This window comes from Neltuma alba, unplaced genomic scaffold, assembly GCF_004799145.2.
Source record: "Neltuma alba isolate B1F8T4 unplaced genomic scaffold, ASM479914v2 tig00000857_pilon, whole genome shotgun sequence".
NCBI lineage: Eukaryota > Viridiplantae > Streptophyta > Magnoliopsida > Fabales > Fabaceae > Neltuma > Neltuma alba.
The window spans coordinates 1-13,060 of record NW_021632224.1 but is presented as its reverse complement, the minus strand read 5'-3'; the positions used below and the strand labels follow the sequence as shown (position 1 = coordinate 13,060).

Genomic DNA, 13,060 nt, shown 5'->3' with positions numbered 1-13,060 from the left:
GAAAACAGAAAAACAAAGAGAAATAGGAGGAATGCTTGGGGCAAGGAAAAAGAAAAATGGTAGACAGGAAAGGAAGGACGGAAGGGATGGTGAAAAAATGAGGGTGGAGGGAATTCCAAAATTTGAAATTTGAATCTTCCATTACCATTCTCCCTGATTTCCAGCCGAGGATGTCAAGAGCATGCACAAAGCCCAACATGCAATCCCTCATTTTGTGATGGGAGCCGTACTGTTCATATGAACAGTGACTTGTGAGAGGAGCCGGTTAGAACATGAGATCAGCTTAGCTCCTTTTATACAACAGGTATTAAAGTAACTAGCATCTCTCCCCCGCGCATTGCGCGGGACTAATTAACTTCAATTAAATAAATTCTCAAAACACATTAAAATCTCTACCTCTTAACTCTTAACAAGACCATTACAACCAATGCTTAGAGAATGACACTTAAACAAATCATTCCAAAATTCTTGGCAAAAACATATGAATCCAAGCTTGCCAATTGAAGAACCGGTTTCCTCCCTTTCATCAAACCTGATACAAACTTCAACTCATAAATAGTAGCCACAAAAAGAATTATATTTCATTTAACACTTCCCATTCACTCAAACCATAATAAATAATCCAAGACGCAATATCATTGTATTACAGTATTCATCAATAGCAATTGCCAAGTTAAACAACATTATTAGTTTTAAAAAAATTAATCAATCCTTCTTTCCCTAGAAGAAGCAACTAAGACATAACCTGGCAACAAAATGAATTCTACCAAAGTGCATAACGTGAAATAGTCACTACCGGACATTTTTATGACAGCAATGCATGAACACAAAGTAGCTAGTTGACAAAGAGATGCTGGTAGTGGCTACAATAACAATGAAAAACAGAGTTCAATCATGGACGGTACATGTAAGGAGACAGCTAAAGCATGTACAATAAAAATATACCGTTTACAAATGATGATGAATTCAGCATGAATATGAACCACAAATAAGATTGCCACCTCAATTAATTTTAAATCTGCATGCTTGGATCCACATTTTGAAAAACCTCCCTGAAGACTACATTCGTAGTGAAGTTACTCGCACTAGAAACATCATTGTGTACAAGAATCTTCAGACCACCCATGCTCCTAACCCTGGATAGGGCAACGTATAACTGACCATGTGAGAATACAAGTTTCGGTAGATATAATCCCACATAACGTAACGATTGCCCTTGACTCTTATTTATTGTCATTGCAAATGACAAAGTGATTGGGAACTGTCTCCTTGTCATTCGAAAAGGCAAATGACTTTCAGAGGGATTCATGTCCATGCGATGGATCAACACTTTCTGGTTGGGTTTAGAACCATTCAATGTTACTGCTTCAATGACAGTCTTGCCAAGTTTTGTTACACGCAACCTAGTTCCATTACACAGCCCTGATGCTTGGTCAATGTTTCTAAGCAGCATCACCGGTGTTCCTACTTTCAAGGACAATTTATGCAATGGCATGCCAGAACTATTGATAGTGTTTAAGAAGTCAATCGTGTACAAATCTTCAAAGCAATCATTATCGTTGAATGATTTGCAAACAGAATCACAACTCAAGTACTCAACATGTTCGCCAGGCAAAAGAGAACACATATAATCATTTACTTGGTTTACAACCTCAATTGTGGGTGCAAGGATAGCCCTGTCATTGAAATAATCAAAACTTGATAAATTCTGCAAAAGATCAGGGTAAGTGGCAGATACAATGGCACTAACAGGATCATCATAATTAGTGATTAAAAGATCATCAGGGATTTCAATTTCAGCTATGCCATCGTGAGGCATACCAAGATTACCATCTCCTACATCTAAAAGCCACTTTGAGAAATTTTGCAAGTCCTTTTGTTCTTCAATGGAAGAAACAGATGATAAGCGCATGTTTTTCGTCAACGTAAAAATGGTGCAATAGTCCCAAAGATATGAAGAAGTCACGCATGCATTTACTATGTCAGCTCTGGAACCTTTAGGTATGACAGGGAGTATTTGACGGAAGTCACCACCCATCACAATTGACTTCCCACCGAATGGGAAATTAGCATGCATAATATCTCTCAATGTACGATCAAATGCTTCGATGCAATAACGTTGCACCATGGGAGCCTCATCCTATATAATTAACTTTGTCTGTACAATCAAATTAGCTAAGGCAGAATTTTGTGTGATATTGCAAACAGAGTCTTCATTAACTTGTATAGGGATCGCAAACCTGGAATGTGTCGTCCTTCCAAATGGTAATAATGTGGCAGCGATGCCACTAGAGGCAATAGTAATAACAATATCGCCTCTAGCTCGAAGAGTAGAGGCCAAAGCATTCCACAGAAATGTCTTCCCTGTTCCGCCATAACCATAGACAAAGAAGAATGAACCAACATTTGAATTCAAAGAGGATATGATAGAGTCAAAAATATGTTTCTGCTCTGAATTTAATGAGTTGATCAAAGTGTTCGATTCTTCTTTCATGGATGTTCGGTCATAACCAAGCTCTTGCAAAATGAGATGATTGCTGATATCAAGTGGACTAAATGATGCTGGTTTTGGAAGCATAGGAAAGTCATTCAAGGTCTTCCCATTCTCTTGCAACAATGATTCGATTTCTTTCAAGGCAGCTTCTTCCTTCTCACTTATAGATATATGTACCCCTGCATAAATATCACTAAAGTGATAAGTAAGAATATGTAAATTGAAAGGAAGGACAATTAGTACAAAAACAAATCATTCATGCCTACTAATTTTATGAAAATATGGCAAGTATTATTGAGATGAATATAGGTCTTACTTGATGATAAAGGATCTCTGTGTGGTATGTATAATAAATCTTCAGACAATATTTTTGAAGTTTGGTTCCAAACAAAATTAGGACGGCTTAGTGACGAACAAAGAAGCATGCTAACAAACATCTTTCGTAATGATCTCCCAGATGCCCAAACTGACGCCTCCTTAATGGCATTTATGTATTCACTATCATCGTGTAATAATCCAAGAGCAAAGCACGTAGCTCTAAAAGTGGAATGCACAACACCATCCACTGTTCTAATCTTTTCAAATGATGAAGGACCTCTAACCTTAGTTAAGAGGATTCGTAGATAGTAAAGTTCACCAGATGAAGGAGACACATGAGTAATCCTTCCTATGGCAAATCCCTTCTGTCTAATTTTCCAACATCGTTTGCTTCTTTGGTAGACAAAATATTGTGGAAACTCAGAATAAGTAAGAGTTTTAGCTAAATCATTATCATGATTCATTTTCATCCAAGTAAGGAACATTGACTCACAGACACGGCGCTTATTAAGTAGGTCCTCAATATCATCAGCATTAGAATAAACAACACATTGTTGGTTAGGTAAATGGAAGCTTAACCTTTCAATAGCCGGATACCTGTGGTGTATATCAAAGGCAAATATGCGCCAAGCTGCCTCACAAGCTGAGATATACCTAAAGTTGTAATACTATTGAATCTCATCAATCGGCCGGCCTGAAGATCCGTCCCCAGCGCTCTCATAAATAGATGCCACAACTCTATCATTTCCCTTACTAATATACTTGAATAAGTACTTGATTGAAGATGACTGGTTACACTTCTCAACATTAATATGAGCTTCAAACATAGATAACAATGTGGGGTTATAAGGCACAATAAACCGGTTATCCAGAGGAATGCCTTTGACTTCAATTGTCCTCCCATCATCTCTCCTCCTATATGTAGGATATCCATCATCATCAACAATAGTTTGTTCTACAAAGTTCTTGGGGAAATACTTGCTGCACTTATTATCCTTCATGCAAGGGGACTTAGGGTTTGAACGACCACATGGGCCATGTATCATGAACCTCTTAACTAAGTCATACAACTGTGGTTCTTCATCCAAGTTAGGTATTTCTGCAGAGATTACCCTATCCACATCCTCCGGATATTTAGGTTGATCACGTTGATCTAGGAACAACAAAATGTGTGCATGTGGAAGTCCTCTTTTTGGAATTCAATCGTATGAACGTCTGCATGAATAATAAATGAGTAAGCAATAAGTAATAGATCATTAAAGTATCTTGACATTATCATAAGAAGAGAACAAAAATTTGACTCACCTGCAATAACAGTACCAAATATCTTCTTCTTCTTGATTGTATCCATAAGAGCCTTAAGCTTTATATGGAAAACCCTACACAATATCTCCGGCCTGTTAGCACTAGATAATGATTCATTTTCCATCAATCGTGTGACCTCTTGCCAAGCTGGATTACATGTAAATGTAATGAAAATACTCGGGTAACCTGCCCATCTACAAATAGCCATTGCATCTTTATAGTTGCCAACCATATAACGTGCCCCTCCAGTGAAGGAAGATGGAAGAATTATACGCTTCCCTGTGGACGATGCACTTCTTTCTCCAGTTAATAGCGCATCTGTCAATCCCTGATACAAATCTGCCCTAAGTTCCTTCTGGTGCGTTCTGACCCATAATAACTTTGAGCTTCTATCATGGTATAACCATCAACTATGAATTACTGGAATAACTTCTCTGCATGAAGTATGGTTGACATCTCATTTTCCCTCATCATCAACCTATATGCAAAATACTCTCTAATACTAACCCGCTTTTTCTTCTTAGTATTAGAAAGAGTCTCTTCACGATGTTCTATATTGTCACGATAACCATCCTCACCTCTAGGAAACAATATTGGGTATTGGAGTGGAAGATAGGAAGGATGCAATTCATCAATATGTTGTGGCAAGCCTGACAACTTGTGAACTATAACATCTCTTCTACCGAAATTCATATCAATGTCACCAACAATTAAAGCAGCAACCTCTGAAGTAGACGGCAAATTGTAATTCCGCCCATCCTTCCTTCTTGTACTGATCAAACAAATTTTCACATCAGTGTTTTGGTCATTCTTGATCATTGATGATGCTGCTCGATATTGTTTTACAAAAGGGTTGGCATCATCAAGGGTTTTCTTGATATGATCAACAATATTATTATCAATGGCTGATTCTTTCATATGCTTGCTGCATGAACAGATTGAATTATCTGTTAATATAACTAATGATACTAAAGAAAAAATGCAAATCAGCAAGAAGTAACCTTCTTAACCAAAAAATTACCTTACAGCAGATATACAGTTGCATACTTCATTGTCAGTATCATATATGTACAGTTGGGAGTAAACAGGCTTTGATCCTTTAGGAGGTAATAAACTTCCAATCCTATGGTAGTTAATGCCAGACAAAACAAATGAATAGGGACCACCACCAGAGTTCTTTGAGTAATCAATTTTACCACCCATAGAAGTAAAGGAGAACATATTGTTATAAGTTCTTATATTTGTGAGGAAGTTTCTTGAAGATGGTGTCTTCTTGTCAAAAAATAATCTTACAAACTGATCTAGAGGAGGAAGCTGAACTTTTCCTTTAAGACAGTACATTGAGAATGATGGGTTTCTAGCATACTTGTTTGATCCAACTTTCTCATTGAACCACATTAGTGCACCACATCTTTGGCATTTAAATGTAGGATCCCCTATATCAACGTATCCTGCAACTACAACAACCGCATATCCTTAATGAACAGAAATTGAACCCATGCACTGATGCGAAGGAGAAAAAAAATCAGGTATAATATATGACACCGCATACATTTCAGAATTTCATATCCTTCTCAACTCAATTTCTGGCAATTACTTGTTTCCTAAAGAGGGCCAAGTATGACCTTTCATGATCATGTGCAGGAAGATCATTTATCTGATTAGTTCACATCTTTCTAAGTCTACTTCATCAATGCTGTGACTTGCGTAAGGAACATGTAAATGGGAAAATTTGAATAAGAACTCAATAATTGGAGAATTTCTCATTCCAATAATTGTTTCACAGGTTGATCAGCTATGATTATATTATGCTACTATGTAAAAGACAATATATCAGAAAGAATTCAGCATGTCTAACCTTGTGTGGCTTTACCATTGTGCGCCTTCATAGATGTATGGTCAGGTTCAATGAATGTTAAGGTATTTGAAGTTTGATCACCTGAAAAGCACATATGTTAATTTATACCAACATGTATTATACCTAGTGTGCAAGTGCAACGTTGAGTGGATGATATTTATACTTAATTCAATAATAAGATAAGGGAGTTTTTATTGAACTCATGTCCATGTACAGCAAGATCATTTATCTGATTAGTTGATAGCTTTCTAAGTCAACTTCATCAATGCTGTGACTTGTGGAAGAAACATGCAAATGGGAAAATATGAATAAGAACTCAATAATTGGAAGATTTCTGATTCCAATGATTGTTTCAGAGGTTGATCAGCTATGATTATATTATGCTACTATGTAAAACACAATATATTAGAAAGAATTCAGCATGTCTAACCTTGGCTATGTGTGGCTTGACCATTGTGCGCCTTCACAGATGTATGGTCAGGTTCAATGAATGTTAAGGCATTTGAAGTTTGATCACTTGAAAAGCACATATGTTAATTTATACCAACATGTATTATACCTAGTGTGCAAGTGCAACATTGAGTGGATGATATTTATACTTAATTCAATAATAAAATAAGGGAGTTTTTATTGAACTCATGTCTATGTGCAGCAAGATCATTTATCTAATTAGTTGACAGCTTTCTAAGTCAACTTCATCAATGCTGTGACTTGTGGAAGAAACATGTAAATGGGAAAACATGAATAAGAACTCAATAATTGGAGGATTTCTCATTCCAATGATTGTTTCAGAGGTTGATCACCTACGATTGTATTATGCTACTATGCAGAAAACAATATTTAGGAAAGAATTCAGCATGTCTAACCTTGGCTATGTGTAGCTTTAGCACTGTGCGCCTTCATAGATGTATGGTCAGGTTCAATAAATGTAAAAGTATTTGAAGTTTGGTCACCTGAAAAGCATGTGTGTTGATTTATACCAACATGTATCATACTTAGTGTCCCAGTGCAACATTGATTGGATGATATTTTTACTTCATTCAATAATAACATAAAGGAGTTCCTATTTAACTCGCAGCATATATGTCAAACAAAACTTTTTCTGCCCATTATTCTTGGAGTAATACTGTTCAGGAGAAGGGGAAAAATAAGATTACTGAATTTCCAAATTTAATATTGATAATATGTTATTAACCCTCACCATTATCATACTCATCTATACTAACTTCACTGCCAGTGTCACAAGGTCCGTCAAAACAAAAGCTTAGATTCCTATACCGTGCCTCAGCATTTTCTGCAACAACATCTGCAGAGATAACCAATAACCAATATAATCAAGTGATGTCTAACCAAAAGGGGAATAAAACTAATCAAACCTGTGGTTGAACATGATGGAATCATGCCATCCATTTGTTCTGGTATGTGTGAAGTAAGATAATTGATATCTGGCGACAATCAATGATTTGAATTGTTAGAACGAAAGGATAGATAGAGGGTGCATACTATATTAAACACAGATGTAATGTCTACTGGAAAGAAGGATTTGACATTTTCTGCGATACTGCAATTTCTAATGAATCGATAACCATTCTGGATAATTATCTGTTCTTCACAGTGATGCACTGGATTATTAATTTTGCAAATTTACAAATGATAAGGATATGATATATTGGCCAAATAAACCAAATGATAGTTTCGAATTACTATTTCTTGTGTGCGCTGTTAACTATGCATTCATATAACCTGTTCGCTACCTTCCATTAAGTCAACTGAACCTGCTAGGAACCTGTAGCTTAATGCAAAATCTCTTCATGATTTGGATTAATCAGTTTTAGTTCCCACCTTTGCCATGTATGCTCAACATGTAACGTAATAGTGACAATACTGTTAAGAAAGACAACAATCTAATATGCAGTCTTGTATAGATAGAATTGATAGGTGCATATTTCATAATGCTATACTTCCGCATGGACAACACATATCACAGAAGCTCCTAAGGTTAATGAAAATCAGGGATGGTAATGGTCATAATTTTTGATTTAGAAATCACTGATAGATATTTAAAATGCTGATAATCTATTACCTACAGTATCCTCTGTTAGTACAAGGCCTTCATTACGTTGATTGAGATTCTCAAATGCTACTAATCTACTGCTTCTTCGCCTAACTACACTGTTCCTGAACTCAAGTTCTCCTGGTACAATAGGAAGCATAATTAGATAGCCTTAGTAGTAGAAGAATGCATGAGATATAATCGTAGCAGAAAAAACTTATGAACTTGATAATGATTTACCAGGCCTAGTATAGTTCTGGAATTCAGTTTCCAAATTTGTTGCAACATTTGAAATGTCCTTAAGTGCAGGTCTTCTTGGCTTGCACCTATTCGATGGGTTTGTATTTCTTTGCAGAACATCATTTTCCTGAGTGTACATCTCTGGTTTGCCATTAGCATTTCCTAAGTACACTGGACAATCTATAATAGCACAATGATTCAATCATTCACTACAAATTTACAAAGGATGCCCAGTACATGAACATAACCACGAGACGACATTTTGACCATACCTGCATTCCTTTTTGGAAAATTTGCGTATGTGGTCCCTGAATGATTTCTTGGTCTGGTGATTTGTCGTGGACTGTTCTCAAGAAAGGTAAAAGTCTCATGTGGAATGTATGAAGGTTTCCTCTTCATGTGTGCAGTATTTAGATTTGCTATGGATATACTTTACTCTGCACTTTTAGTAATGGTTAACAGAGAAGACTTCATGCAATTCGTAATGAACAAAGAAAATAAATCATAAAAATCAAGCCAACTATCGGTAGCAATGAATCCCTACTATTTGTAGAGCAAATAAGTCTGCACCAGTGTAGGCTATATTGGCATTGATAAATGGATTCAGTCAAATCATTGCACTGCTCAATGTTTACAGCTGGAAAAAAAGTAACCAGCAACTTTTGTGGGTTGAACTATGTCTTTAAGTAATAAATATTTAAGGAGCTGCATTAAGATAGTAACTTAAGGTCATTGATATGTTATCAATTCGAAGAATCATGGGCCCATTTCATATAAAGCATTGACTACATTTTAGCTAATTCTATGACCAATAAAAAAAAGCTACAAATGAGCAAAAAAATACACGTCTGCAAGAAACACCTAATGCAGCAAAATCCACACATGCAACTCTGCCAACCTCATTTGCATCTTTTATTCCTAAAGGTTTGGGCTTGAGAATGGCCAATTAAAAACAACCATCGGGCTTTATTCAATTGTGGGAACAAAAAAAGGCATGTCAGGCCATGCAACACGGACAACCTCATTTTGGGGCAAAAATAATCTCAGCCAAGATTGGAGGAATTGCAAGTGTCAAGTGGCGCAATTTTATACCACTCTGTTAATTATTACTGTTTATTGTTGGGGTTGTATTTATTCTAGGCACATCTGAGTCAATTGTTGCACCAACTACAGTAAATGTTAAACTCCAAGTGATGTGTGATATGTCATTATCGAATTTCAGTTTAACATATTACTACCAACTACTGATAACAGGTATTTATTAAAGCCAGAATTGAAGCTTAAGCCTCAGCATCATTCCCAGTTGAATTTTGTTTGAAATAGAACCATCAATATTAATACTTAAGATAGCCATGCCATTCAAATAACACAGATAACATACGTTTAGTCACCAGGTCCATGAAGCCAAGTGACACACAAAAAGACATTGCATAAATTAAAAGACAATCAACTACGTAGCCATATAGAAGATCCTACATTCCTAATGAAGAAACCAGAAACCAGCTGACATGGTCTCATAAGGACTAATCCAAAAGATGACAATGACAAGACATGGCAATAACACTAAAATTCTTCAGTTCTTCTCTTGCTTGATGCTCTTTAAAGGCTTGGACGATGTCTTGATAGGTGAGGCATTGGGTGAACGAACCCATTTCTCCTTAACTCCAATGATCCTCTTCCCAGTTACCTTCCTCTTTGGCCTGTAAGTTGAGGGGCCAGCTATCCTAGACAGAGGTATCTCCTCAATGCCGGGGCTGTCTTCATCATTCTCGTCGATGGCAACATTAGTAACTTCATTCAATACTAGTGGGTCAGTAGTGACAGATTCAGGAATGACTGTGTCAGTGGCCTATAAACATTGAGGAAACAAACAACACATTATCTCCAAATGTTAGGGAATTAAAACTTTAGCAACATGTTTATATCTAAGTACCTCTTCTTCAGCATGGGTGTTCTGATCGCTAACCTGTACATGGCAGGAACATTTTTTTCCAAAAAACTGTAAGTTGAAATTGAAAGTTGAAAAACAAACAAAGCCCTTAAATTGGAACTTCAATATAATAGTGTCTTGCCTCATTGAATTCATCCATCAAATCAGTGCACTGTGTGAATGATGCAACAGATATGCCAGAATTTGGGAAGTCAACGTTATACTTGTTCAGCTTAAGTTTTAACAGCACCGTCTTTCCAACCATTAGGTCTAGCTCATCAGGAAAATCATATTCACGTTCCTCCTTAAGAAGCATAATACACATTTTTAATTTTTAAGTGACGCAAAGCCATGACTACACTATACATGATCAACAGAAATAATCCATTACCTTAATAAGAGTGTGATTCATCTCAAGTGCAGTCTTTTGGAAGAAATTAGAAGCAAGTTTGTCAAAGAAGACTACAGTTGCCTTGCCAGATGAATCCTCAACCGTGTAGTGGACCCTTAACCTATAAATAGTACTCATTATTAACCTTAATTAAGCGAAGCTCGCACCCATAAAAGATTTCTGAAGATGAGGTGAGTTAAAGTTGTACTTGGGTTCAAAAGTCACATGTCCTTTCTTGCAATTAATGCATGTTTTTTTCCCACTCACACTCCTTGGTTTGCTGCCACACCTGGAGCAACCTTCATAGCACCAGCCATGCCTCGTGTCAACTTTGACTACTAAGCACTTTATGAGGAAGAACGAATCCTATCAAACATTTATAGTGATCAAACCAGTAATCTACCATATCACAGGTTAAGAAATTACTAAAAATAATGAAGTCTGAAAATACTTACAGCTGGCTGATTGCATATGTCTGCAACAAAAATCAAAGGATGGTTACGGAGCAGGCTAGTTGCAGACTGATCATTTGATTGTGTAGTAGCAGTATGAGAGATTGTGCTGATAGTAGGAGAGGGTAATGTGGTAGCACTGCTCCAATGATACAGATCAATAATTAATAAGTTATGGTTTATGGGAATAAAATGACATATGAGAATGGTCAACATTGGTGTGGGACATGCCAATGCACTATACCTATCGATAAAATGCTTGACTTCTGGAAACTTTGGATTGCATGAAATCTGGGTGGCATGGTATGAGCTGCAAATCTCAGCCATACCTGAAGGAAAATGGCAAGTATAAAACATAACAGTTACTGAGGACGAACTACACAAAAGAATATCCAAAATGAGTACTGATGAATCACCATCATCATCAAATCCAATCCTTCCAAGCTGCATAATCATCACAACAGGAGATTGCATGGTGCTAATATCCATCATGCAGACATTGGTTGCACAGTCATCATAAAGAATGCAACCCACAGTATTGCCACTGAAAGAAATAATCATTTACAGATAAGTTTACTCAAGGTTTACCAAAAATGAAACACCATTTATGTAAGATACTCACAGCTCATCTACCAGCAACAATTGCAATTTGTTCTTGATCTCATTGTTAGACTTGTACTCCTCTAGATGCCCAATTGATGCAACGAATCCAATGACATCTAACAGAGGAATATAATAGTAAACCAGGATGACTAAGTAGTGGGGAATAATAGTCGAACTCATAAAGGAGGAAAACCTGAACTTAATATTACACTTACCAATAAGATAGTCAACATGGTTGCTCTCCTTCATCTTAATTATGTCACGAATAGGGAAGAAATGATAAGAGTATTCAGGTATTTGGGCAAGTACTTCCTTCACATATGTGTAAGTACCTAGTGTTAGTTTGAAAGCATGGTTTGTTGCCCTGTACTCCTTATTATTTGGAGAGACGACGAAATTAGCCATAAAATAAGTTATCCCTTCCACTGCCATGGCACTAAAACGATCAAATAGGTTTTTGTTCATGATAGAAGCTTGGATTCTTGTCCCCAATTTGTTGCCAACACAAGAAAAGGAAATAAGGTAAGTAGTGTGTGCATATTGACAGAGGGAAAATTATTTAGGTAAAGGGATATAAAGCATTCTAACCTCTTCGTCCATCAGTAGCATGGACACACAAAAAACCTCAGTAGGAGACTCCTTCTTGTAGACATTCCAACTCCTGATCACACGAACTGTAATTCTCCATCTGTCAGTTGAGTCATTGACTTCCTTCAGCAAGAGAGCACTTCTTGGCAGCCATTTTTGGGACCACAACGAATAACTTAAGTTGCTGACTTATGAAAGAAAGTAGGCTTATGCAGGAGTGTGTGAAGCCAATAGCACATATCTGACTTTATAAGGGAAAGAAAGCTGTAAATCGGCAAGAGTGGAAGCTAAACTTCCATCGAGTTGAGATTTGAGGTCCTCAACTGAGAGTGGCTACTTAATTATTATGTTTGAAATGGACTAGAAATAAGCCATCATAAAAATTCGGCTGAACTGACATTTACATGCTGAATATTGCAGCCTATGGATGTATGTGTCAGATATGTACGGATGACCTTTGTTGAGACGTGAGGTTTTTTCTAATTTGTTTGGGTGACTGAGTGGAATTTATGCAATACACTCTTAATTCCTAATTCTAATTTCTTGTCTGATTTTTAGTGTACCTGAGCTTTTTGTATAAAATGATTTTATGGCAACATGTTGTACATGAGCTTGTGTTTCTTCTATTGCAGAATATGTAATCAGAAAAAAAGATGTATGGAACCAAATCTCCTACTGAGATGATTTGCTGCTTACACGGATAGCAAGAGGTTATACCTATTACAGTAGAGGCCATCAAAAAAGCACTAAGGCGTAGATCCACAAATAAGGGAGAAAAGTAGGGACTAATGCTACATATATGCATGAGATTATCTACTATTAAGCATT

The 13,060-nt window shown here is 36.6% G+C and overlaps 3 protein-coding genes across 3 annotated transcripts; all 3 read right to left on the bottom strand.

Moving 5' to 3' along the window:
* Window positions 1-1,012: 1,012 nt before the first annotated feature.
* On the bottom strand, window positions 1,013-2,128 carry LOC114746952 (ATP-dependent DNA helicase PIF1-like). Its single transcript, XM_028935232.1, has one exon. The coding sequence runs from the start codon at window positions 2,126-2,128 to the stop codon at window positions 1,013-1,015; it is 1,116 nt and encodes a 371-aa protein (XP_028791065.1).
* Window positions 2,129-2,140: 12 nt separating this feature from the next.
* LOC114746942 (uncharacterized) lies at window positions 2,141-3,276 on the bottom strand. Its single transcript, XM_028935222.1, has 2 exons — window positions 2,910-3,276; window positions 2,141-2,673 (listed from the first exon to the last, which is right to left on the bottom strand). The coding sequence occupies exons 1-2, from the start codon at window positions 3,274-3,276 to the stop codon at window positions 2,141-2,143; spliced, it is 900 nt and encodes a 299-aa protein (XP_028791055.1).
* A 204-nt stretch (window positions 3,277-3,480) lies between these two features.
* Window positions 3,481-8,667, bottom strand: LOC114746932 (uncharacterized). The gene is made up of 9 exons (XM_028935212.1): window positions 8,541-8,667; window positions 8,269-8,448; window positions 8,059-8,169; window positions 7,177-7,281; window positions 5,976-6,056; window positions 5,139-5,574; window positions 4,611-5,042; window positions 4,118-4,506; window positions 3,481-3,965 (listed from the first exon to the last, which is right to left on the bottom strand). The coding sequence occupies exons 1-9, from the start codon at window positions 8,665-8,667 to the stop codon at window positions 3,481-3,483; spliced, it is 2,346 nt and encodes a 781-aa protein (XP_028791045.1).
* Between the last annotated feature and the right edge of the window lie 4,393 nt (window positions 8,668-13,060).

Excerpts from the sequence above, each read along its gene's own strand:
- LOC114746952 (XM_028935232.1), bottom strand. The coding sequence starts at position 2,128 with ATGGTGCAACGTTATTGCATCGAAGCATTTGATCGTACATTGAGAGAT.
- LOC114746932 (XM_028935212.1), bottom strand. The coding sequence starts at position 8,667 with ATGAAGAGGAAACCTTCATACATTCCACATGAGACTTTTACCTTTCTT. Across the intron at positions 4,507-4,610 it reads AAGCGGGTTAGTATTAGAGA|AAGCTCAAAGTTATTATGGG; the intron begins GTATTTTGCATA and ends ATACCATGATAG. Across the intron at positions 3,966-4,117 it reads ATTTGGTACTGTTATTGCAG|ATCAACGTGATCAACCTAAA; the intron begins GTGAGTCAAATT and ends TGTTGTTCCTAG.
- LOC114746942 (XM_028935222.1), bottom strand. The coding sequence starts at position 3,276 with ATGAATCATGATAATGATTTAGCTAAAACTCTTACTTATTCTGAGTTT. Across the intron at positions 2,674-2,909 it reads GTTTGTTAGCATGCTTCTTT|GGGTACATATATCTATAAGT; the intron begins GTTCGTCACTAA and ends ATATTTATGCAG.